Genomic DNA, 27,673 nt, shown 5'->3' with positions numbered 1-27,673 from the left:
GTGTAATAATGCGCCCCCTGCCGTAGAAGCTGGCTGCCTTGCATCAGTCATCATGATGACAGTGACAGTGGTTGGGGTGATGAACTTCTGATTTAGCAGAATGATTGTTTTTCTTACTCTGCTTTCCCAGTGGGACTAGGTTACCAACTGGCAGAGAAGGAGATGAATGGAGGTAAGAACTATAGAACTTCAGACCAGCTGACTCACTGGAAAAGGACTCAGCTGTCCCGGCCATGAGGTCTGAGGACTTAGAGGCCTTGCTGCCAGGTGTGTAGCGGGTGGGACCTGCTCTGTGCAGGCCTGCTCATGAAAGCTCTTAGGCGCCACAAAGGTTTCTGGTGAGAGGCTCATGGTACTATGGCCCATGACATTCGCCATGGATTTAGGGCTTGGAATCTTTCACTTGAACTTTTTGACGCCATCCCAGTATGTGTCAAAAAAGGAGCAGCTGCCAAAAAGCAAGCATTTTCCTGTCTCTAAAAATAAAGTGCTGGCAACCCTTCAGGCCCCTGTGCCAAGACCTGGCCCTTCCCAGAATAAACAATAGGTGGCCAAGCTGATCAGAGGCAAGCACTGAGCTCTGATGCAGGCCTAGTCCAGCCTGGAGTGCCCAGGCCAGGGCATGTGCAGCTGTAATGCAAAAAGCCAGAGGTGGCCCTCCCTCCTCACGGCTGGTGGAGGGCAGCTGCTGTCCCCCAGCCAGGGGCCAGGTGTGGCTGAGAGGGGACAGCCTTTGGTTACACCAGAAACCCTGACCCAGGGGAGGAAACAGAGCTCCCACCATCCTCTGCCCCAGAGCTCTGGGTTGCACGGTGACAGATCTGAGATCCTGTCCAGAGAAAGCTCCCCAAAAGGAAAGTTTCATAAATGTCCATCTGTACTCGTCACTCGGGGCTGTGCCCATCACCTGTCAAAACCCCTCATGCCCAGCTGAGTGCCCTCACCTACGACACACAGGCCCAACAAAACCACCTTAGTGTATAAAGGCTATAATAACAGCCATCATTCCCCGTCTAATTGCCTCCAAACTCGCCCACCGCTCGTGCAGTGCTTGTTCAAGCTCCTGCGCCTTGTCATTAGGGTTCAAATCCTCCCCAGACCGTAAGCTTGGCTTTTTGCTGGTTTGGGGAGTTAAGAGGGCTAAGAGGGGGTTAGGGAAGGAGAAGACTAAATATAGCAACTATTTGCAGGCATAATCACTCCATAAACATGCTTCAGTGGGACAGAGTGTAGGGCCAACCCAGATGACGGGTGTCACTCACCCGAGTGTCCCAGCATAAATAAAACTGAATGAGCCCATTCTCCTGCAGAACCCGGATTGACGCCTGTTTGCACTATAAATATTTATGAAGTCACGGTCCTTAAAAGACTTTATTTTTCCAGGTAAGTAGACTTTAATGAAAAAGTGAGCAGAGCTCTTCCTGCAATTACGGATAGTCACTGTAGCTTTTCCATGGGTAGTCCCTGGGAAGGAAAAGAGGAAAAGAAGAAAAGAAATAAGGCCTTGTGTCTGTGAGGCTGCTATTGGAGATCTCATTTGCACCAGTCAAGGTTCATTCTCATTCAGAAACTGACAGCCTTCTCTGGGGTGGCAGAAGCCAGAGGCCCAGTCAGCCCAGGCCTGTGTAATGAAGAGGCACAAACAGATCCTTGTCCCTCAAGTGCAGACCCCTCCCACCACCTCTGCCGGCAGAGATGGTCTCCTTAGCGCTCTCAGCTCTCTCAGCCCGTCTCTTAGTAACAGAAAAAAATGTGCACCTCACCCCATTACTCTGCTCATTTGTAAAGAATTCTCAGAATGTGAGGAAGTGTGCCTGGATGTTTATGTAAAGTCCACCACTCCTGTTCCTAGTTACCCCTCCTGATTGCATTAGCGATGGCACCTTCAGAATCCCCGCCGGAGTCCGACCCACTTTTCCTGCACTCTTCACCACGCACCCCTACAAAGAGCAAACACCTCGGGACCTCAGCAGCACCGCCACACTCTCCTCTTCCAAGGCACTGTGACAATCCTGCCACCTGGAGCTCGCAAGCCATTGTCTTCACAGCATACAGGCTGACTTTCATGTCCCTTTGCAGCTTACATGTGATTCATCATCTCTTAAATGCACCAGAAACCCTTGCCCAAGTCCATCAGGCCTGTTTCTTTCCCAGGGATGGCCTTCTGCCCAGGCTCCCTTCCCCTCCAAACCTCAGGGTGGCCCCTGCTATGTCAGGCTGAACTGGCCCCGTCGGGAATCGTTGATGATCCTTTGGCTCTAGCCTCCGGGAAGTCTTGTTCCACAAGGAACAGAGTCTCTGGTTTTGCGAAATGAGTCACAGGCTGCCCTGACCAACCTATCTGGGGAGGCCAGGCTACCATGTATGGTCTGTGCTCCGTGCCACCCACCTCTCCATGTAAGTCAGAGTTCTTTGCCAGGACAGCCTGAGTCATAAAACTCAGCACATTCCTTAGGCGTTGGATAGTCTTTCCTTGTTATTACTCTGCTTTTGTTTTATGCAGCACCTGGTTTCATTTTAAAATCCCAAATAAAATCTCATGGTCAGGGCTCCAGTGGGTTGGGGGATAGGAAGGAAAGAAAGGGCGAGAAGGGAGGGAAGCCCAGGTGAGGAGGGGAAGAAAGAAAAGGCTGTAACTCCCCAAATAGGCAAGACCCAGAGCAGGACAGGGAGGGAACTACAGGGTGAAGGGCCAGAGAGAGAGGGGGGGGGGGGGGGGCGGGGATGAGCTGCAGCTGAACTGAGTGTGATCAAAATCCTTTTGGCTGCATTTGATGAAACACTGATGTCTAGGTTGCCTTCCCAAATTAGGCTGCAGTTCTGAGTGAGTACTTTACTCATAAGCTCTGGGACCTCCCCTAAGCCCCACAATTTCAGAGTCTCCTCAATAAATGAGCAGACTCATTTTGGTAAATTTTAAGGAACTTTCCAGTTACAACACTCTATCATTCTATGAACCTGCCTGATCCCTTTTTCCTTGGACCACAAGCCCCAACCCAAGTGTAAAGGAATATTTTCCCACAAGCTAACATTTGTGTGTTGTTTTGTCTTTGGGAGGTGGGGGTATAAGTAAATGGGGACAGCAGGGTTGACCCAGCCATACAAATGTTACGGCTCAAAATGAATTTCTGTGGCCAGGTTATTTTGTAAAATCATCTGCAAAGATGTTAACATAGATTTTTAGAATTTAAACAGAATTCTAATAAGCGATGCCTTGCATACAATTAAAAAATACTGAATGAATGAATAATAACCATAACACGGAGAACTAATTTTCTTGGAGTAGTAAAGCATATTAATTACAGGTAAGACCAGGATCATTAGGGACAGGACTGAAACAGAGGCCTGAGAGCCTCTGACCCAGCTGCCAGGGCACAAATCCTGGAGGTTCTGAGTGGCTCCAAGGGCTGCATTTTCAAAGCAGGGTTTGGCGAGCTTAATGGAAACCATACGAAGGGACCCGGGAATGAGGCCAGATGGCTGGCCAGGAATGTATTTTGCCTAACCTGGCCTAAAGAACAGAAGTAACCACTAGCAGGTTTTGTTGTTTTGTTTTGTTTTGTTTTGTTTTGTTTCGTTTTGTTTGGGGGGGGGGGGGTGATGGTGTGACTTAATTATCGTTTCAATTCAACATCAGTCATAATGAGGACAGGATGATCTTGGTAACCGGGAGTAAGTGAAGCAGAAGCAGAGAGCGGCTGGGGTGGGGAGGCAGAAGGGGCAGGAGGGGGCTACTTTCCTGATCACACGTGGTTCCGCCTCTCCTCCCAGGGCAGCAGCATCTGGGGCAGTGCTGCCCGGACAGCAGCGGGGTCTCCCCGCGCGCGCAGGGTCTCCGAGTCTCCGAGCCAGGTCCCCCCCGCCCCCTCCAGCGCACTGAGAACGGGTGGGAGCGGATCGGATCTTGGGGGGCTTACAGGGGAAGAAGGGCTGTAGAGGGAGGAGGAGAATCGTGGAGGGAGGAGGAGGAGTACCTACTGGGAAGTGGAGAGGCGAACCGAGGGGAGGAGGGTGGAGAGGAAGACCCAGGCGAGGGGCGGAGCCGTGGATGGGGCGGGCCGTGGGCTGGGCTTTGGGGGAGCAGGGCCCCTGCAGAGAGAGCCGGGGCGTGAAAGGCCCCCCACTCTCCCGGACCCGAAGCTCCCGCTCCCGCTCCCGCCTGGGTCGCTCCCGCCTGCCCGACGGCTGGAGCCAATTTGCTTCTGTCGGCGCCTCGCTTGGAGGACAATGTGCCCGCGGAAGGCTGCGGGGCATGGGGCCACCGCTCTGAATACAAACGCGCCTTTCTCACGCCCCTGTGCCCGCCCAGGCGCCCCGATGGAAGGATGGGCTCTTTGACGCCGGAGTCTACAGTGTAGGGGCCCCAACACTATTTCTGTAATTCTTGCAGAGACGTGGGGTGCCAACATTTATGTTAAAGGAAACTTTAATAATATTGGTAACGATAACATTTGTCCCCTCTTCCAATAAAGAGAAGGGAAAAAATGAGGGATGAAGGCTTTTGAAGCCCAGGGAAGGGTGCAAGAAAGGCAGCCTACCAAGGTCCAGGTAGTCCAAGGCCTGCTCATTCCTCAAAGTCTGTCATTAGGCAAACTCCAGGGCGTACAGCTTTGTGGCTTTGTTTTCCGACTCAGCGAAATTACCTTAACGGTCCTCCCAGGCTGTAAACGTAGTATTGATCAGCATCCGAGTCCTCAGACGACTCAGTCTTGCTGGCCGAATTACGTGGTTGCCGTGGCTGTTGAAAAATGGCCCAGTTGTCAGCACGCGCCCAACCGCAAAGGTTACTTTTTGCACAGAATTGGGAATGAAATTGCCAGACATCACTCAGGAGTGGGAGTTGGGGTTGTTCCTGCTCTTTCTTCCAGCTCCTTTAACCTTCCTAATTCATCTGTCCCGTCTCTGTCAGTGAGGCCAGTTCAAAAAGAGGAAAAGAGGAAAGAAAACCAGGCAAGAAGTCCTGGAACCACTAACACAACCGCCCACTGCTCCCTACCGCCCCTTAACCATCCTTCAGCGGCAAGATTCTTGCCTGTCTTCCTTCTATCCTTTGGTCTGGACATTGCTGGGTGGCATGAGTTTCTCTGCTTTCACTTTTACATCATGAACTTCTTGAAGATTGGGCCCAGAAATGTAAATATTTAGAAGTTGCCTATCAAAGGCATTAGACACCAAGCAAATACTTTTTAAAATGAGAATGTTGTTAATGATGGTTGAAAATTTCATTCAATCCTTATTTGTGGCTGATGCAAGAATATGTACATTTTATATCTCAAAGCTGTTTTCCTCCCCCAAAACACAGCATCTATTTAAAAATCATAATTTTCCTTATCTAGTAAGTAAGAAGTCCTGATTTATTTTTTGGCCAGAACTGTAGGCTGTCACTGGCCAGCGGGGCTCAGTTGGTTATATGTCATCCCATGCGCTGAGGGGTTGCTAGTTGGATTCCCGGTTGGGGCACATGTCCTGGGTTTTGGGCTCAATCCCTGATCCCTAGTGCGGGGTGTGCAGGAGCCGTTGATCAGTGTTTCTCTCTCTCCCTCTCCCTTCCTCTCTCTCTTAAAAAAAAATCAATAAAATTTGGGGAAAAAAAACTATAGGCCCAATGTTTCCCAAAGAAGTCCCTCATATGAATTGTGGTGTGTGTGTGTGTGTGTGTGTGTGTGTGTGTACTTTTAGTTTGCTGTTGTACCGTAAAAACAAGAGCAGGATGTAATGTCACTAATTTGTCAGGAATTGTGGATGTTAAAGAGGCTACTGTGATATAGAGAATTCGCTTTAGGGGAGGGGGTCGAGGAAGCAACTCAAAGAGAAAGGCAACTGTTGCCCAGAACAGCTGCGGGCGCTGGCAGTGGAATTGCTTGGCCCGGGTACAACTCCATGCAGCAAGAGGGATTTATTTAACAATAGTTAATGATTCTCCTAAGCAACTCTCAGGGGCCCAGCGAGCAGTAACTATACTTTCAGGAAATCATCTACCCTTCCTCGAGGCATGTACCAACGCTACAGCAAAGGGAGGTCTGGCTGCCATACACTATAATGTTCAGTGGACTGCCCAGCGTTAAATGCTCCCAAATAACTCCCTCCACAGCCAGCCACCATGCTGCCTTCCCATGCTTGAAATGCTCCAGAGGAAAGTTACCAGGGCCAACCACAGAAAAATCAAGAAAAATGCACTATATCTGGAAGACCACCATTAAATAGGCCTGGGAACCGAGGAGGGCCATCCACCCCCTGTCCCATTAGCTAAATTAATCAGATTAGCAAGTTGGTTCCTACAGATAGCACTTTCCAGAGTGATATCTTTATAGAACTGGTGGTTCTTGAATAACACTTTTTATTTTAATGGTTAGGTTTTCTTTTTTCTAATTCACATAACTAGCATACCAAACCCAGAGTATTGTGACTACAGGATGGAACAAAAGTAGGTTTATAGTTATGAGTATGCAAAACACAGTTTATTCTTATAGTATTATTTATTAACTAGAGGCCCAGTACATGAAAATTCATGCACTGGAGGGGGGCGGTCCCTCAGCCTGGCCTGCCCCCTCTTACAATCTAGGAGCCCTCAGGGGTGGGAGGTGACTCAGCGATCAGGGGAAGGCGATGCCCCATCACACCTCTGCTGTTGCCACTGCTGGCAGCGCAAGCCTCGGCCGGCCCTGGTTACCTGAGCCTCGGGCGGCCCTGGGCAGCTGGGCAGCCACCATCTGAGGCTTGCCTGCACTTCGGGCCAGCCCTGGGCAGCTGGTTAGCCACCATCCAAGGCTTGCCTGTGCCTCAGGCCGGCCCTGGGTGGCTGGGGGACTGAGGAGACTGGGGGATTCCGAAGGCAAGCATGCAGAGCCCACCTAAGGGTGGGCCCAGCCTTGATGCGCGTCTGCCGCCCTGGTGGGGCTGAGGGGACTGGGTGCTGCCATCTTGGGGCTGTGGGCGCCGCCATCTTTGAGGGCGTGGAAGTCAATTAGCATGTTCCTTTCTTATTGGCTGTGGGTGCCACCATCTTTGAGGGCAGGGCAGTCAATTAGCATATTCCCTCCTTATTGGCTGTGGGCACCGCCATCTTTGAAGGCGGGTCAATTAGCATATTCCTTCCTTATTGGCTGTGGGTGCCACCATCTTTGTGATAGCGTGAGGGTCAATTAGCATATTCCCTCTTTATTAGATAGGAATTATTATACTATTTTCCATATGAACAACTATTGATCTACTTTTGCCCCATCCTGTATAATTACTTAGAATAAGCCTGAGTTGTTGTTGTTTTAAGTTAATTTAGAAAAATCTTAATAGCCAAAAGCAATAGGATAGCAAAAGCAGTTGTAATGTTTATATTAAATGAGGTAAAGTCAGTAGGGTACTTGCAGAAAACAGTTTTTATTTTTTCAACTCATTCTCTAAGAGGTTCTGCCAGAACTCTAAGACATAAGAAGAGTTCCGTTTTTAACATACTGTTAAAAATTACTGGATAAAAATCCTAGAAGAAGCCATAGGCAGCAAAATAGCAGACATTTGTCATAGCAATGTCTTTACCAATACAGCTCCTAAAGCAATGGAAACTAAGGAGAAGATAAACAAATGGGACTACATCAAAATAAAAAGCTTTTGCACAACAAAAGAAACCATCAACAAAACAACAAGAAAGCCCACTGCATTGGAGAACATACTAGTATTTGCCAATGTTATCTCCGATAAGGGTTTAATCTCCAAAATTTATAGGGAATGCCTACAACTTAACAAAAGGAAGATAAACAATCCAATCAAAAAATGGGCAAAGGACCTAAATAGACCCTTTTTGAAAGAAGACATACAGAAGGCTGAGAGACATGAAAACATACTCAAAGTCACTAATCATCCGAAAGGTGCAAATCAAAACGACAATGCGATACCATCTCACACCTGTCAGAATGGCTATCATCAACAAATCACTGACAAGTGCTGGCGAGGATGCAGAGAAAAAGGAACCCTCTTGCACTGTTTATGGGAATGCAGACTGGTGCAGCCACGATGGAAAACAGTATGGCGTTTCCTCAAAAAATTAAAAATGTAACTCCCATTTGACCCAGTAATCCCACTTCTAGGAATATATCCCAAGGAAACAGAAATACCAATCAGAAAGGATATATGCACCCCTATGTTCATAGCAGCACAATTCACCATAGCTAAAATTTGGAAACAGCCTAAGTGCCCATCAGCAGATGAGTGGATTAGAAAATTGTGGTACACTACACAGTGGAATACTAAGCTGCTGTAAAAAAGAAGGAATTCTTACTATTTGCAACAGCATGGATGGAACTGGAGAGCATTATGCTAAGTGAAATAAGCCAGTCAGAGAAAGATAAAAATCACATGATCTCACTCATTTGTGGAATATAATGAACAACATAAACGATGAACAAAAACAGATCCAGAGTCACAGAAGCATCAAACAGACTGTCCAACTATGAGGGAAGGTGGGAGGTGAGGGGGTAAGAGATCAACCAAAAGACTTGTATGCATGCATATGAGTATAACCAATAGACACAGATGGGGGGGTGAGGACATATGCTGGGGGTTGGGGGCGGCCGGGGAGAGGTCAATGGGAGAAAAAGGAGACTTATGTAAAACTTTAAATAATAAAGAATTTAAATTAAAAAAAAATTACTGGGCTTTGAGAAAGTCTGATCAGGCAAGACGGAGCAGCCCCTTGCTCTGGAGGGCCATGTCAGGGGGCGTGGGGACAGTAGATGCCGGAGCCAGAGCAGCCACATGAAGAGAGTGTGCCCAGGACACTAGGCACCCATGTGGGTCCCCAGAGGTGAGGACAGTCTGAGAACTTAATGCCTTGTTTGCAAAAGGCAGGACCCAGCCAATCACAGGTGGAAATCTAGACAGTACAAGAGAAACTTGCTTCCCACTGGAGAGCTGGAGAGGAGAAATGTTCACAGTGCTTTAAGGCAGATCGCTTCTCAGAACAGTCTACATGCCTTTGTCACTTGAATGTAAATTAGGGATTACCTTCACTCCGATGCTAAACACACACACACTAACACCCACACTGCCACACCAACAGGCACACCCACTGGCACTACCCTGGGGATCCACTGTGGGGTGAGAGGTAAAAAGATTCTCACACATCTCAGCAGGAAGTCTGTCCGTCGTTGATTGGCCTTCACCAGGTTCTCAGGTGCTGGTTTTTTCGTTTTCACATCTAACGTGGAGACACAGACATCCAGGGGGTAAGTGCTTGTGGCAAACAGAAGCTCCAAGAGTATGAACAAATGAAGTTTACTGACTTTCCTGAACCTTTTTAAATCAATTGTTCCAAATCCTTCTCTACAATCTACCACACCCCCATCCCTGCCACCACCACCACCTTCTCACGTTTGCTCTTTTCCAGAGCTGCGCTGGCATGTCTCTGGGAGTTCTCCCTCCTTCACTTCTGCATCCTACCGTCCTTATTGTCAGGAGAGGCACAATGAAGTCACATGTGGTGACAGGAGGGAGGAGGCAGAAATGCAAAAGACCTTAACCAGCCTCAGACTCAGAAAGGGATGAAAAAATATCAGATGAAGATCATAATTAAAATAAAGGCAGCCTGGTCAGCATGGCTCAGTGGTTGAGCATCGACCTATGAACTAGGAAGTCACGGTTCGATTCCTGGTCAGGACACATGCCCAGGTTTCGGGCTTGATCCCCAGTGGGGGGTATGCAGGAGGCAGCCGATCAATGATTCTCTCTCATCATTGGTGTTTCTATCTCTCCCTCTTTTTTCCTCTCTGAACTCAATAAAAAACATTTTTTTAAAAAAAATAATTTTTTAAAAAAGAATTGGTGAATCTTGGCAATATGTATATGAAAGTATATTTAAAAAATAATAAAATAAAGGCAGGACATGGATCTAAAGTGATGGTTTAGGGTAGGACTTACATGATTTTTCATAATTTGGAGGCACTAGAGAAAGATCACGAAACAGAATCTGGTGTGCCTGTGAAGAAGAGAGATAAAAATAAATTAGCAATCACTTTCCCAACCATAGAAATGTAACAAAAGTCCTTTTCCAGCATTGTCCTCCCCATTCAAAAGGCCCTTTGGTACTGTTGCCAAAAGCCATTATAATAACAGACACTAACAGTAAAAGGGAAAGACAAAATTGGGGAAATTATTTATAAAATAGGATTGGCAGAAGAGTCCTATCCCAATATGCAAATAGCTTATACAAATCAATAAGAAAAGCTAAACATCCTAATAGGGAAATGGGCAGAGGAAATGAATACCATCAATGCTTACTATTCATGGATTTCATATTTGCGAGTTTGCCTACTCATTAAAATGTATTTGTAACCCCAAGTTAATACTCCAGCACTTTTGAGGTCTTTCAAGGACATGCACAGAGGGGCAAACAATTTGAGTCACTTGACACGCACCTTCTCAGTCAAGGTCGGACACCAGGACACATTTTCCCCTCTTGCTGCAGCTCTCATGCTGTAAACAAGTGTTCTTGTTGGGATCTATTTAGTGCCCTATTTTCTAAATATTTTATGCTTTTTGTTCTTGATTTATTTGTTTAAACTGCCCCCACTCAGTGCTGTCTAGAGTCCTCAGCACAAGAAGGCTGTGATGTGCCTTACAGAGAAAATACGTGTTATATAATCTTCACTTAGGCATGAATTATAGTCCTGTTGGCTGTAAGTTCAATGTCAATGAATCAACAATATATATTCAATAAGGTGTCTTTGCACAGAAACACTCATAAAACAAATTTACGTATTGCTCAGTTAATGAAAATGTTGTGAGCGGAGGCTCATGGGAACCTGACCCTGCATTTCCCCTAGGAGCAATGGTGTGCCGTCGGTTAAGCTCTCTACAAGTAAACCATCATTGAGGAATGTTGGACTTACCACTCTGTGCTTGACATCAAGTGGCTTTTTAAAGGAACTGGTTATATGAGGGAATAGTCCTGCATGCAAACAAAGAGGAAAAACCAGGCTTAAACCCAGTGTTAGAACATAATATTTCCTACACTCCCAAGTGGGCTATACCAACAAGTTATACACACATCACTTATTTCCTTTTAGAATCTGACCAACAGAAAAGTAAGAGCCAGGTAAGATGAAACTGTGACTAAGAGTTAATTCATAGTAAACATTCTGGAGCTTTTGGTGGGAGGGGTGTAAACATTTTTTGAATAATACACATTTCTTTTAATTTTTAAATTTATTTATTGTATTTGTGTGACAGAGAGAGAGTGAATGAGAGAGAGAGAGAGAGAGAGAGAGAGAGAGAGAGAGAGAGATTTGTTGTTCCACTTATTCATGCATTCACTGGTTGATTCTTGTATGTGCCCTGACCTGGATCAAACCCACAACCTTGATGTTATCGGGATGATGCTCCAACCAACGGAGCTACTCAGCCAGGGTGGTATGGTACACATTTCAACTTTATTTTAAAACTAGAGGCCTGGTGCATAAAAATTCATGCACTGGAGGGGGGGATCCCTCAGCCCAGCCTGCCCCCTCTCACAGTCCAGGAGCCCTCAGGGGCGGGAGGCAACCTGGCAATCAGGGGAAGGCAACACCCCCATCACACCTCTGCTGCTGCCACTGCCAGCAGTGCAAGCCTTGACCGGCCCTGGTTACCTGAGCCTCAGGTGGCCCTGGGTGGCTAGGCAGCCACCATCCGAGGCTTGCTTGCGCCTCGGGCCAGCCCTGGGCAGCTGGGAGGCTGAGGGCAGGTCCGGCCGCACCGTGTGCCTGCCGCCACACTCTCCACCCCTTGCAGGGCTGAAAGGACTGGAGGATTCTGGTGGGGCTGAGGGGACTGGACACTGCCATCTTGTGGCTATGGGTGCTGCCATATATGTGATGGTGTGATGGTCAATTTGCATATTCCCTCTTTATTAAGGTGGTACTGATAACAGCTAAGGAGACATTGAAATTATGAGATTATAATAAAAAATGTTATCAGAATAATTCCGTTTTACATGCCCTTTGGCTTTCTCTATGAGGTTTTCCTGACGGGATCCTATGATTAGTTCTTGGTCTTAAGTGATCTGTGCCTCTGGACTGAGAACTAGTGTTTGTTTCCCCCCCACCACCACCACACCCCCTTAGGTGGAACCGGATAGTTAGAATGGGCTGGAGGTGGGTATTCCCCTCCCCCGGGTCAGTTATGCTGGGATAGTACCCTGGCAGATTAAGTTCTGGCTGCCTAGTTTCTCCTGAGGGCAGACCTCATTAAGAACAGTGTCTGAAATGTTTCAAAATGGCTTCTTTTCCCCTCCCTCTGCTTGAAACACAAAGGGGATTTTTCTCTGATGTTTACTCTAAGATCCCGGTCAAGTTCCTGGAAGTAAATCTTACAATACTATAGGGACTCCTCTCTGCCTGGGTCCCCCTGGAGTTTTAACTCCCAGGCTTGTCCACGTTGAGCCTCCAGCAGTTTGTCAATTACAGTTCTGACATTCCTGCCCTGGCTGGTAGCTGGTGAGTCTCCTGTGGCTCCTGTCTCTCTCTCCAATTTTGGGCACAGTGGTTTGCCCGGGATCCACCCTTCTCTTAATGGTCTGAGAAGAGTTGCTGATTTTTCAGTCTGCTCAGCTTGGTACCTGTTATCAGGATGGAGTGATGATTTCCAAGCTCCTTACATGCAGGACCGCAGGTTGGGGTAAAGATTTCTCTGCCCGAAACATTCTTCTATGATACGCAGCTTAAACTCTTAGAATCATAGGGAACCAAGACCATGCTGAAATTCTAGGGCTATCAAATTTTCTCAAGGTCTAAAGCAGCTCTGGTGTATATTTTAACCCTGGCAGATTAAGTTCCTAGTTGATGTATATAACTTATATACCATAAAATTCACCCATTTTAAGTGTACGGTTCAATGATTTTGAGTAAATATGTCAAGTTATGCAACTATCACCATAATACCATAAACTAGTAGTAGAACATTTTCATTATCCCAATAAGATCCCTCACACCCTCTTATGGCCTAATCTCCTTTACTCTCTCCAGTCCCAGGAAACCACTCACCCACTTTCTTTCTGTATAGATTTGCCTTTATTGGACACTTCATATCAATGGAATCATACATCACGTGGTCTTTCATGTCTGGCTTCTTTTACTCATCATGTTTTTGAGGCCCATCCACATTGCAGCTTTTTAGTATGTTATTCCTTTTTATCGATGGTGGTATTCCATTGTATGAATAAACAATATTTTGTTATCCACTTACCAGTTGATGGACATAAGGGTTATTTCCAATTTGGACTATTATGGATCATGCTGCAGTGAACATTCATGTGGTAAGTCTTTATGTAGACAGATGTTTTCATTTTTCTTGGATAAAAGAAAGTAAATACCTAGGTGTGGAAATGTTGGATCCTATGGTAAATTTGTTTCACTTTTAAAGAAAATGTCAATGTGTTTCCCAAAATGGCTGCACTATTTTACATCCCCACAGCCAATGAATGAAAGTTCCAGTTCTCCATAGCCTCAACAACACTTGTTAGTGTCTTTGTGATAAGAATCATTCTTATGGATGTGAAGAGGTATCTCATTGCAATTTTAATTTGCATTTCCCTAATGACTAATCATGTTGAGTTCTCTCAAAATTCTAATTTGATTAAAACAAATAAACACTGATCAAAAAAAAGGGGGGGGTTGTTGGCATAATATGATGGGGCCTAGTCATTAGGGTTGGGTCAAGGGAATGGAATAGCACTTGTCAAATACTCATTGTGATTTGTGCTATTTTACACTAATGCTTTTTAAAACAAGATACCTTCAGCTAAAGTCAAATAAAGATACCAACAATTATTTAGCTAAATTCAAGAAAGACGCACCTATAGTGAAAGCAGGTGGACAAGAAGTTTATATTGCTCATTAGCTCTGATTATCCCATTGGTCATGAATCCTTAGCCTTTCAAAGCTCTGTTAATCTTTATAAATCCTATCATCCTGCCAGAGGCTTTAACTAGTTCTTTGTCACCTTCTGTTAAAAAATTATGTGAGATAATCATTAGTTAGTAAATGAAATTACAATATAATATTAGAGTTTTACAAAGAGTAATATTAAGGCATTTGGTAGATTATGGAGGAGAGAGAGGCATTAGATTTTTTGTTAAACCTTTGCATGTGGGATTTACACATTTATGTCCATCTTTTGGCCAAACTTGGTCATTTTTCTAACTGAGCTAGAAATGTCTCTCATTTTCTCTGTCTGTTTATGAAGAGGAAGGAACACCAGCAAGCTCACATATGTTGAAGTATGGTTAGCTAATGATTTTTTTTCCTTGTGAGTGCACAGTTGATAAAATAGAGCCCACAGTGCAACTTGACCTTGGCAGTTCCAGCTAACCTTTTCAATAAGGACATTTAATGTTATCCCAGTTTTCTAGTGTGTATCCACCTCCCTGCTTCCACTTCCTCATCTTAAAACTGTAACCAAACTGGGCGATTTTGTGGATAAAAACAACAGTGTTAGTAACTGCCAACATAGTCCACCTTTATGTATTAGGCCCTGATAGGATGCTACATGTATTTGGTTTATTAAAGAAAGTTATCAGGAAAGCAAGTATGGTTTGGTGACCATGGCTTTTCCAGAATCGGAGAAGCTTAAGTCTGGAAGTATTCTTCTAGATTTTCTAACCAGTTAGTCTACCTACTGGGTGTCTGTCACAGGACAGCTCTCAGCTGTATTTGAGATTCTGTTTCTGTTTCACAGATTGGGGATAATATGATCTCCTACCTACCCATATCTGAGTTCCTTGAAATTTTGAGTTTCTTGAAATGGAGCCTCATGAACACAGAACATAATGCTGGAAAACGAAGACAAACTATTCTTATCTTTCTGAGTATGTGGTCTTACATTGTACGTACACAAAAGAGGAGACTTTAGATCAAAGATTAACAACACTTAACCTAGAGTCCATGGCCACCTGCAGGGATCCAAGGTGTGTGCTTTGTTGGCTTGCACAGTGTCCTTATAGAGATTTTTCTGAAGGTAAGGGCCCAGAGCTTTCATCCAATTTTTCAAACTGCCTTAAAACCAGGAGGTGCCTTAGACAGAGAGCTGCTAACCACTGGGATAGATGATATAGAAAATCTTCTCCGGTAGATTTCAAAGAATAAGGCATTTAATTATCTGTATATTAGGGTTTTTAAAAAGCTTTCTGTCAATATGGAGTGGAGTTTCTTAAGGGTGATAACAGTATTATTGTTCTGTAAGAGAACATTCTTACTCTTAGGAGGCACACACTGGAGTATTGAAGGACATACTGTTGTGATGTCTGTAATTTACTCCCAATAGTTCAGCAAAGAAGTCTATACAAGCATCAATAGAGAGAGACTGAGATAAAACTCCATATAAACAAATGTGGCAAAATGCTCACAACTGGTAAATCTAGGTGAGAGTAGGTGAATACTGTGTGTACTACTCCTTCAACTTCCCTACGGGTTAAACAAAATTTTAGGTTGTGAGTAAAAGAGTAAGACATTCATTCATCGGCCTTAATTTCACAATGACAGGTAAAGAAGGGGTGCTATTATATTTTACAGATGGCTAACGCAAGGCAGGAAAAGATTAGGAAGACCAGCCAGCAACATCCCAATTACACGTGAGCCATCACCAAGGACAGACCTAAAACAATGCTTTGCCTTCTCTTCCTCTTCTCCCCACCTAACCCCCGCCGCCCCGCAGGCAGACACGGGCTTGTTCACACAGGCCCACTGAAGTCCCTGTGCTGTCCACTGCAGCGCTCCCTAAGTTCCCGGGCAAGGGGGCATATGTAATACTTTCTACAATAAGACTTTTTTAAAAATATGCTCATCTTCGATTATAAAAGATATGGCAAAACTAAATTATTTTTTTAAAAGGAGAAAGTTCACACGCAAAGCACACACAGCCACCTCCTAGTGGAAGTGATGCTTGAACAGTAAAGCGCACAAGGTAACAGATGGCATCTGGTGACCTTCTTAACAACAGGCTCCGCTGCCAACGTCCCCTTGTGTCCAATCTCTGCAGGGGATTTGGAAACTGTTGCCTTAGACTTGAATACTTTCTGGCCATTTATTAGATGGTTTCCTAATTTTCTATCCATTTATTGGATGGTTTCCTAATTCAAAATAGAGATTGCAAAACAAAGTTCCCAACCGCTGAGGGGGAGGTTGTTATTCCTGGGTTGGGGGGCTGGGGGATCGCTTCTGGAATTCTCCGGAGCCTGCTGGCAGTCATCCAGCATATCTGTCATTTTAACGGGGTGAGGACCTCAGTCCCAGGCTAACTGTTTTTCAGGCTTTCTAGATTTACTGGGGGCCAATGGGAGCTTTTATTTTTTCTGTGGTTTAAAAGAAATATATGCACTTCCCACAGCAAGACAGGCAAATTAGTCAGAAAACAAACTAAAGCCAGCATCCGAAGGTCCCTCTGCTGTGACAGCCCCCACACCAGCAGTGAATGTGGGAACCCCAGGGCGAGTCGGGCTTGTTCTAAGTCACCTTGTTCCCTCGCTGCATGCCCTGGCCGGCCACCACGTTGGTCAGTAGGAGGGAGGGGTGGGAGGGGGAGGGATGAGGACAGTTCCGGTGAGGGCACCGGCCCATCGGGCCTTCCTCGTCCACAACCATCCCACAGGGGCAGCTTTCCTCTGTGAGCCGTGGAAGGCAAACCAGTGTGGCCCTGGGAACAGACAGCGAAGACACACATGCCAAAGCCCGAAGAGTTCTGTTCTGCCCTCACCAGAGTGGACTGGGAAGGCCTGGACCAGAGGGAGGTGGTACAGTCAGTGCCCACCAGGCAACGGGTGTGGGAGGTGGCGGAGAAAGGGCAAGAACGTCCCTGTCCCTGGGCATATGGTGGGAGTGGGAAGTGTGGAGCCTCAGGGGAGAAACAACTCAGCTGACAGAGGCAGGACTGTGTGGAGTCTCTCTCTCTCTCACACACACACACACACACGGATGACAGCTAGGTTTCTAGGTTTCTGTTTGGGGGGAAGCATTTATTCCGGGGTCTCCCCTGGTCTCTGCGGGGGAGGTGAGTCTTCCCTGGTGGCCCCACTTTTAGGCTTCGTTTTCAAGTTATTAAAAGAAGCCACTGGAACTGGAACAGAATGAGCAAAAGGGAGGAAAGGCACAGCATGAGCCTGGAAAGATAGGCAGGGTCACATTCCTGAAAGACCTGAAAGGCCTTGCTGAGGAATAAGGGTTGATAGCAAGTGCAACAGGAAACAGAAGCCACATCGGCTTGTTCAGGCTTTAAGATTCCCCTGTGTAAAGGCATGATTTCTGGGGTGGTCTGGCAAGCTCTTTTTGCTTTTAGAAGTCTTTCGAGGTTTGGAGAAGGCTTCACAGAGAAAAAAAAAATGGGGATAAAGGGAGGGAAGGAAAGGGATGTTAAAAATGGACACAAACGCTCTTGAAGTAACATGACAAACCATATCGATGCTGCCTCCTAGAATCTTATTTGGTTCTCGTCCATATTCTCCTATCACTGTCATCCTTGTAAAAGGGTATATGCCAAGAAAGCAGTTCCAGGGAGCTGCTTCAGACCCTTGGAATGTGTTACCTGTAGTCAGCGACTCTCCCAAGGAGATCTTACACACATTGTCATACCTGGGCTTTGATGTGGTCATACGATTTAAAACCTCTTCCCTGACACATATTACATCTCCTGGACCAGCAAGAATAAAAGAGGCCTGTGTAGCCTTTTGCAAGGGTAAATAGGGCTCATCTTAGAGGGGTGCAGGCGTGGGACACAGGGATAGCGCTAAGAACAAGAGAAGAGACAGGGACGGCCAGTGAGTGCTGCCCCAGCTCCGCCAGGCCTGCATGGAGCCATGCTCTTCATAAATTGCTCCTGCTGGAGAGAAGCTTTGGAAGTGAACACAACTTGCTAGAATCTATTTTTGCAGAGTGTAAATGGAAAGTTGAATGGTTTATCAATTTCTGTTTGTTGTACTACAGTTTTACGACACTTGGCTTTTATAGTTATTAGCTATTGCTTCATTCTTCTTTGAACATAAGAGATGAGCATATGCTGGGGCCATAGGAGGGGAAAGCCACAGACAAATAAAAAAATTGGAAAGAAATTGATGGAATGCAAAAGGAAAGCCACCTTCATGTAAGGCAGAGCAAATACTACTGATTGTCTGGAAGGCAGTTGTGAGAAGGAATTTGAGAACTTTTTTGCTATGATAACCTCGAGAATCAAACATAAGCCCTGCCCTTCTGATTTGCATATCTGTATGAATAGATACATTTCTACAAAGAGATCATCAACAGACCACTTTCCACAAGTGGTTAGCAGATTTATACAGTTGGCCTGTATTGGTAATTTGACCCTTGGCTTCATGCTTTAACTCCTTTCATTAAAGTTGATCATCCAAACATTAAACAATGAAAATTGAAAAGAAGGACAAAGAGCCAAGCCAGTGTGGCTCAGTGGTTGAGCATTGACCTATGAACCAGGAGGTCATGGTTCGGTTCCCGGTCAGGGCACATGTAGTCGGCCCTCAATAGTCGGCATGCAGGAGGCAACCAATCAATGATTCTCTTTCATCATTGATGTTTCTATCTCTCCCTTTCCCTTCCTCTCTGAAATCAATAAAAATGTTTTTTTTAAAAAAGAAAGAAAACAAAAGAAGCACAAGGAGAGGTTATCTTGTGGCCAAATGACATAATTCTGCCTTGATACACTGTCACCTCTTAATGAAACGAGTACAGTAAGTCCTCACTTAACTCTGTGGATATAGGTTCTGAACTTTTAAGTGAAACGATGTATAACAAAACCAATTTTGCTGAAGGCTGATTCATATAAGCAAGAGTAAGTTCCTACAGCATCACATCAACGTTAGAAGGAAACGACATTGACCAAAACATTATTTCAGGACCTGCTGTAGCTATCATTTAAATTAAAATGACCATTTGAAGAGAGTGAAAAAGGTGATATGGGAGAAATCTATTAAGAAGTCATCATTATGAATATATACACTTATGTCATTTCCTCCTACCAACACTTCACCATAAAAACGGGAAAGGATAGGAAAACAAAGTCATACCTGTCATATAGTGGCAAATTATTGCTTTTGCTGCTCGTGTTACTACCCTTGAAATACTCCCCCCTTCCCCCCATCTGACTGTGGGACTGCTGGCTCTCAGATCCCCCAGGGCTCAGGTGATCAGTGGGTTAATCAGAATTCTGAAGGGCACAAATAGAATATAAATGTAATAGGATTGTACTTGGCGCTACTCAGATCAGATGCGCTGTCACCTCAGCTTACAATGAATGATGTGACCGGGCTGTTTAATTTCCTGGACCCCAGCTCAGTCTTGTCTCTCAATGATGTAGTGTGTTTCAATTTTATGTTCATTACTGCAAAGGGGAGAAAGTAAGTCTTTCCTGATTTTAACAACTGCACAAATGGTTAGCTGTCCCGTCCTTTTTTTTTTTTTTTTTTTCCTCAACAAACCACAGAGGAATGCATAAAACCCATCTCAAACATGCTAGTCCCATAAAGTCCAATTTCATTAGGAAAGCCAGCAGAACAATGATCATCCCAGGCAGCCGTTATAAACCTTTATCTCCATTCCTTGAGAAACCCCATAGGGCTGCAGGGTAGCTCTTTCACTCTCACACCTCTCCCAGCACACACATACCTCTTCAAGCTTTAAATACTACAGCAAAAAAGTATTTCCAGAAAATTTCCTTAAGTGCTACACAATCCTCATTTGAAATGACATTAGTCTTATTAAACTTGGAAGATTTAACCCTGAGAGATGGAAGTTATATGAGAAAAGCCTATTGTTTCTTCCTCAGAATCAGAGTGTGTAGCAGTATGGCCAGCTCTTTCTTCGCAGTGTGTGTAGTTGGTACCAGGAGGTGCTGCCCAGGGAGGAACCCATTTCTGAACTCCTTGGCATCTAGGTGGAGCCCGGTGACTACTTCTACCATTGGAATGTGAGTGTGAGAGATGCATGCCACTTCCACCTGCCAGCTAGAGACAAAGGACTCTGGGGTCCCAGGGGATGGTGGAACCCCAAGATGAATGAAGTCTGTACCCTTAAATCACCATGTGGGAGATCTGCCTGCAGAACCCCCACATTTGCCTTTAAATAAAGAAAAGAATATATTTTCTTGTTTCAGTCACTGTAATTTGGAGGTTTATCTATTATAGCAGCCAGCGTTACCCTAATTTAACTAAAACAGGGTGGAGGTGGTTATAGATGAGCAAATATCATTTACTAGCTGGTGGTTTATAGCTTTGGTTTCTCTTTTTCGTTCTTTGATGCACCCAGGAAAGCTCGGATTACATTACCTAGAGCTCCATGCTCTGGCACAGTTACATTTGGGGACTAATTGGAGGAGGAAAAGGTTTCCCTAAAGCAGTGGTCGGCAAACGGTGGCTCACGAGCCACCGTTTGCCGCTCTCTTGACTAATGAGTTTGCCGACCACTGACCTAGACTCTCGATTCCAATAATTACAGGCTGTTGTTGTTCCTTGTGATTAGGCCCCTATCCCAGTGGTCGACAAACTCAGTCAACAGAGCGGCAAACCGCGGCTCGCGAGCCGCATGTGGCTCGCGAGCCGCGGTTTGCCGACCACTGCCCTAAAGTAACTGCCATTTTTAAGAGTGACAGACCCAGAGTAGAATACATTCGTTTTCCTTCTGAAGACACCTTGTCTGGCGTCGGCAAATGGAAACCACATGGACTCAAATCAAGAACCTGGAAGTTACAATGAGAGCAGCCCTGCCCAAGGCTCTGTTCAGACTGATGGGCTGCACTTACCTTTACCACCTGCAGTGTCTTGGGGACCAGCCCTGCAGAGTATGGGGCTGTAGGCAGAGGCCTTTGGCGATGACATCCTGCAGAAAGCAAATAGAAGACACAAGTTGTAAGTTTATGGATTTATAAATCACAGCCTATGGACTTAAGAGGGATTTCCACTCATCTTTTCATTTAATTTCTGAAACTTTTGCTTCCTCTCATCCCCTTTCCACACTCCCAACCATAATCCTGCACACCCCTTAGGTCAACCCAAGTTTGACTTTTGTTACACAGGTTCACTGGTGCCTCATAATCAGAATTTCTGAAGGGAGTGGCTTGAAAATCATCATTTTCAACAAAATAGATCATTCTCACGATCAAACATGTGTAGGAACCATTATTCTCAAGAACTATCAAGGGGATGAGAGTGGCCAAGTTTCTATGCCAAAAACCCTGCTGTTTTTACCAAAGTTTTGCAGATTTCCTTGAAAACACTCCTCAGATTGTTGCACACCTTTGGATAATTTTGAAAGAGATGATTTTGACAATATTTTTTCCAGAGTTTTTATGGTTTTATGGAGGATTATATTCTGGAAGTCCTGTCCTTCACAAGTTATTATTATAAAATGAACATAACATAAAATTTACCATTTTAGCCACCTTTAAATGTACAATTTAGTGGCATTAAGCACATTCACAGTGTTGTGCAACCATTACTACTACCATCTCCAGAACTTTTTCATCATCCTCCACAGAAACTCTGTGCCCCTTGAATGATAATTTCCTGTTCCCTCCTTCCCAGCAGCCCTGGGTGACCTGTATTCTACTTTCTCCTACAAGTAGAATCATGCGATATTTGTCTTCTGTGTCTGGTTCTTTCAGCTAGCATAATGTTCTTAAGGTTCTATAAACATGCATGTGTAGGGTTTTGTGCAGACAGAAATTTACAAATCAGTGAAGTAAATACCTAGGAGCATGACTGCCAGATCTTATAGTGTGACTATGCTTAGTTTTGTGAGAAATCGCCACCCCTCTTCTTTTTTTAACCAACGTCCCCATTCCTTTCCTTCAAAGCACATACGGCTTGTTTACCTGGTGGGTGCTCCCTCACCAGACTGTAAACTCCATGAAGACAAGGGCCATGGATGTTTTCATCACAGCCCCAGCCCCAGCCCCAGCATCTAGCCTAAAAGACCTTACACAAAAGTAGGATCTTAAAGAATATTTGATTAATGAATGAATAAATGAATAATTTAATAAATAGAGCATCAAGGCCTAAAAATTGATCCTCTTGCCATCCTTTTGTCTGAGGAATTCCAAAATGCAACTTTTCCCTCATTTTAACCTCGGCAGACAACTGGAATAGATACCAATATTCCATAGTAGCGTAAGTTTTGTGCTACACTCACCTCCACACTCCCAAAAAGCAGGAGCTTTTTTTCCTGCATGGTTATGAATTTTACATATTTGCTGTTAAAACTGGTTCAGAACCAAATGACCACCTTTCCTCCATCTTGCACAATATGGGTATTCAATGTATGTGATGGGAAAAAAAAGTATTATGTTTTGTATACTTTAATATATTCCTGACCTGACATTTTAAATGATCAGTCACTTCATATTTTATTCAGTAATCCCCCTTGGACCATTTTATAGCAGAGATTTTATAGCAGTGTAAAAATGTCTCTTCACGGCCTTCCCAAATTTTAATCAAACAGCTTTTGCTCCTAACTTAAGACATTTGTCTTTGGGTCTAAAATTAACCAAGAGAAAGATTTAAAAAAAAAAAAAAAAAAAAAAGCAAATTTAAACTATAACCAGCACTTTCCAAATGAGCTGAATCTGCCCTCCATCTTCATTCATAACCCTTGCCGTGGCTTAGCCTGTAACAGAATAAGCAGCCATTCTGCAAAGGATATATTTACATTTCTGAGGTTCCAAAAAACAAGTAAACCTCATGAGCTTGTGTTCTCTGTGGTTTGCAATGTCACAGGGCACCTTGGTTGGAATGATTCACATAATGATCACACTCTCAATAAGAAAGAAGTTCCAAGTTCTGTACATTTTCACCAGCTACTTCTGCATTTTTTCTATTTATTAACTATTTCTTTCCTACTCTGATAGCAGCTTTCAAACTATCTACTTGGATACCAGCTTTAAAACTATTTATTTTCAGAGAGGACCCCAGCGGTACTAGAAAGATTCCCCGATCTGGCCAAGAGATGCCTTGAAATTCACAGAATTAGTCAAGGTGCTTCCCAAATTAATTGAAGGATCAACATACTTGAGAGCTATTAGAGATGCAGAGACTGTGGAATAAACCAGACAAGGATCCCAATCAGAAAGCATTTCTGAGACATCTGAGCTTTCAGCATTGTTTTGATCATTTGAAGAGCCCTGGACGGCAATATAACTAATATTTATTAGGGGATTAGTTGAGTGAGTCCTCACATCTCAAGTCGGAGCCAATAACCCAATTGATTTTTCAAATAGATTTCCAGAATTTGGACAAGATAGTTGACAATTAACACACAGAGGGACAACTTTCATCCTGAGTCCTCGTGTTTTCCCACATCTCCATGTACGTTTCCTGCAGCTCTGATTACACTGGGGATTAAACACTCCTTTCCCTCTGCGCACCTTCCCTCCAGCAGGGTGGTTTCCCCACTTTCCAGACCAGCTCAGCGGAAACCTGCTTCAACTGAGATCTTTCTCGCAACAGCCCCTCACTGATAGCATCTCCCTCCCATGTGCTGGTTACATATCTCTGTGGTTTCAGTTACCATATTAAACTGAAAATACTTTTTTTTTTTTTTTTTTTTTGGTGGGCCTCAACATAGGGCTTGACTTATAGCAAACATTTGGAAACTGTGTTTCGGGCTCTCAACACTGCAATAATTGGTAGACATTAGCAAGTGGAAAGCAAAGGAGGATTAGTCAACTTACTTCCTGCTCTGGGGGAATTTTTCAGCTAAAAGTGGTAAAACTCAGCACCTATTTGCTGAGCAGAGAACACCAAATACCTACAGTTTAATAAAACACTTATAGTTTTATGTTTTCAAGAGTACACAGTTCTAATTCTACAAGCACTAAGCTGAAGACAATCATCATTTCAGCTGATAACTGACATTTAGGCCCTTCTTCCCACTGACATTTATAGCAGGAAAATACGCAGACGTTTCTCCCGGGTTTCAATACCCTCTTTCTCTAATAGCATTCTTGTCTATTATAGTGACATATTCAGGTGCAAATTACAAAGAAATCTTACTGGCGGCACTCAGGCCTCTGCTTTCCTGCTTCCAAACAAAACTGGCCGCTTGTGGATTTATCCAGTTCTTTCCTCCGGTAACTGCCCGAGTAGGTTGTCAGAGAAGAATCTGACCATCTCGTTTCATTCTGCCAAGATGCTCCAGCCTTGCATCTGATCATATCAAACTCCTGAGAAGTAAGAGGGCTAAAGGGCAGAAGAATTTGTGGAGTCAAGTAGAGAAAGTGCGACATGGCTATGGATGGCCTGCTCTGGGTGACTTTTCAAGCCCTCTGCATAATGAGGAGTTAATTTCCTTTTAGTGGCAGGAAGTAATTGACTGGGCTCATCCAAAGTTGCCAAGCAACAGATTCCACAGACACTCCTGCCCTCATGCCCCCCAATTTTAACTAGCAAATTTGTAAGTTATTTAACTTTCTGGCCTTTGTTCTTCCAAGCAATATATATTGCTACAAAGTATGGCAAGAAAGCAGGTGGCAACCGCTCTTATAAATAGAACAGTAAATCTTAAAGATGGTGGTTTAAGAGGTGGGAACAAGAGATCATAGGGCAGTGCCAAGCATTCATTTCTTCTAACGGGTCTGGAAGCAAACATGAACTGCTTGTGATGTAACAATAGCAGGTGACTCAAACTGTTTATGTCACAGAGCGATGGTGCTTAGGCTGGCTGCACACAAGGTCGACCCAGGAGCTGTTAAGATAAGCAGCAGCTCAGGCCTCACCTCTTTCCACCCCTGAAGATTCTGATCTAATTGGTCTGGAGTAGGACCCAGGCGTTGGCATTTTTTAAAAGCTCACTCCTGGAGGATTCTAAAGAGCAGCCAAGGTTAAGAATTCAGGTCGTTGAAATGTCACTGTGAACCTTTTTTAGGTTGATAGGTCATGGCATTCAATCTTTTTTTATTCACATGATTTCCTGTATCCGTCATGAATAATTACTCTAAATTTGGTTAATATGTTTGCCTATCTTTCTCCACATTCACAAACAATCCATTGGCAAATAGTTCCTCCCTTCTTTAACCATCTCTTGGAGCAGTTCTCAATCCTTGTACTTATTCAAGTAACCTGTGGAATTCTTATAAATATAGATGTCGTGCCTCACCTCCATCAGCCACTCTGAGCGATCCATCATCAGCACTAAGAACTAAGAATCTCTACAGGGGATTGGATCAGCACCTACGGGGCATGTTACACATTTTGAGGACTGAGCCCTACTTTCACAAACCACAGGTCTGAGGAAAAGCCCAAAAACCAGCGTATTTACATTGTTACACGTTCTGATGCAACTGATTTCTGAATACTAGGAATACTGCTCCAGGAGCTGAATCTAAACAGCCTTTCACAGCGAGGCTGACACACCATAGGGCATGTTTCTTTGAGAATAGCATTATTTGCAAATAATTGCTAGTATTTAAAATTAGGGCCCTAGCCGGTTTGGCTCAGTGGATAGAGCATCAGCCTGCGGACTGAAGGGTCCTGGGTTTGATTCCGGTCAAGGGCACATACTGGGGTTGTGGGCTTGATCCCCAGTGTGGGGTGTGCAGGAGGCAGCTGACCAATGATTCTCTCATCATTGATGTTTCTATCTCTCTCTCCCTCTCCCTTCCTCTCTGAAATCAATAAAAATATAATTTAAAAAATAAAATAAAATGGGTGCACTTTATTGTGTAAAAATTTTTTTAAAATAGGAATTTATTTCCTTAACTTTGAAGTTTGGACCATGGCACCTTTGCCCTAGTAGGATTAGGTAGGTGTTGGCACACCCAGCTGTGTTTGCTCGTGGAGTTGAAGACAGGGATTTCTTCAGAGATCTCTTGGAGGAATCTAGATATGACGAGAAGAAGATGAAGATGAAGAGTGAAAGAGGGGCGAAATGGACTGACCTCTCTTTTTGGCCCACCCAGTGTTAGGTAGCAACTGCTTGTGTGCTTAAACCTTTAGCCATTAGGGCAAAAATGGTGGTTTTAAAGAAATCTCTGCTAGTGATATATATTGTTTTGAGACAGGAAAATAAATAGAACACATTATGTAAGATTATTTGTAGAAAATATTTTAAAACTTTCTTCTTATATTGTGAGGTAGTCTATAAGAATATGTAGTGTAATAAGCTCTTTACAAAACAAATAATTGTACTTTACCATAACTTACCACATTTCTGGTCCTTTATATTATTTTTATTTCTTTTCCCCAAATCAATTACAATATCCTTTTTATAATTATAACCTCAAGAATCAAGAGTAGTAAAATGTAACAATTTAAGTGACAATGTCTAATATTGGGTGTGGATGGAATTATAGCTTAGCTCATCAGTCTATTAGATATTGAACAAGTCTGTTAAAATAACTTAGACTTCAAATTAGAGAATAAATAGAACAGACTAATTAAATTTATTTTCATAGGTATTTACTGTAGAATGTCCTAGAATTCTAAAGGCCTTTGTAAGTATATTATATTTACTCTACAACATCCAAGAATTCTGAAGGCCTTTGCACTCATTCTTGGCTCTCATTTGATCAAATGCTTCACTTCCTTGTCTTGGACACTGGTATTCAGCACTGATTCATATGGTCTGACTTCCAGGTTGAGAGTTTGCACTAAAAACTTCCTTTTGTAATTGAATATGGCAAGTTATGTTGCTCAGTCCCTGGTATGTTAAATGTGAAAAAATCTAATAAAGAGCACCTTGACAATGAACTCTGTATTGTGAGTACATTTAGTGAAAATAGAAGCTTTCAGTGAGTGACCTCATACCCAATAAAACCAGCAGGTGGCATACATATCACCTGATTGGGAGGAGGGGCGGGCCTTGACCAGGCTTCTGTCTAAACACAAGGCAATTATTCTAATAAAGTGTTAACAGATACTAATTAAAAGAGTGTCAGGGTTAAGTTTCAGACAGTTGGGATACACATGTTTCTTTGCTGTAGGACATACAGCCTTTACTATTTCAATGTTCATGGTCAGTCTTTTGAAGGGGCCTAAAAAGTGAGCATTTCCTAAACTTACTGGACCACACACCCCTTTTGTGGGGTGGGGATTATCTTGGGGTATTGCTGTTCTATAACAGTCCATGAACTGAAAAGGCTAGAGGTTTCTACCACTAGGACAAGGGCTGATGTGTCGTCTATGGAATTTACTAGATCTTGACCAGATCTCCAGCCCCATCCACTGACAGCCTGGCAAGAGGTTGGATCAAGCACTATTCTTTTTTTTTAACTGAGACGTAACATCAAACAGTAAAGTACACAAGTACACTGATTACATGTGTGTACATCCATGTAACTACTACCCAGATGTATCATTTTGGTCCCTTTCCAGTCAAAACAGCACACACACACACACACACACACACACACACACACACACACACACTATTTCAATTTCTATCACCAAAGACTGGACAGTTCAGGCTGTAAGCTATGGAGGCAGAAACTTCCTGATGCCATTCCAAGGTAAAACCGAGGAAGAAAACAAAGGCCAGGAAAAGCAGAATTCCCTTGAGAAGATCCCACATAAAGCTGACGCTTCCACCTCAGCAAGAATCTGTCTCCTCCATAAGGTGCTAAATTCTGATATTTGGGTAAGTGTGGCAAACAGCTGAATGAGTATACAGAATGTGTTACAGTCCATAACTGTTTGTGTCAATCCTAATAATATTCTCAGTCC

At 44.0% G+C, this 27,673-nt stretch overlaps 1 protein-coding gene across 1 annotated transcript; it reads right to left on the bottom strand.

Moving 5' to 3' along the window:
• Positions 1-1,427: 1,427 nt before the first annotated feature.
• Positions 1,428-24,240, bottom strand: LOC308251646 (uncharacterized protein C4orf51; the record flags this gene model as incomplete). Its single annotated transcript, XM_080675390.1, has 7 exons — positions 1,428-1,464; positions 4,644-4,738; positions 9,111-9,187; positions 9,907-9,964; positions 10,878-10,936; positions 20,761-20,837; positions 24,008-24,240. 7 exons carry the CDS (start codon positions 24,238-24,240, stop codon positions 1,428-1,430), a joined length of 636 nt encoding a protein of 211 aa, XP_080531516.1.
• Between the last annotated feature and the right edge of the window lie 3,433 nt (positions 24,241-27,673).

The sequence above is a fragment of the Plecotus auritus genome (assembly GCF_963455305.1).
Source record: "Plecotus auritus genome assembly, chromosome: 6".
Taxonomy (NCBI): domain Eukaryota; kingdom Metazoa; phylum Chordata; class Mammalia; order Chiroptera; family Vespertilionidae; genus Plecotus; species Plecotus auritus.
The sequence above is the reverse complement of the archived record's forward strand: the minus strand, read 5'-3'. Positions and strand labels throughout refer to the sequence as shown.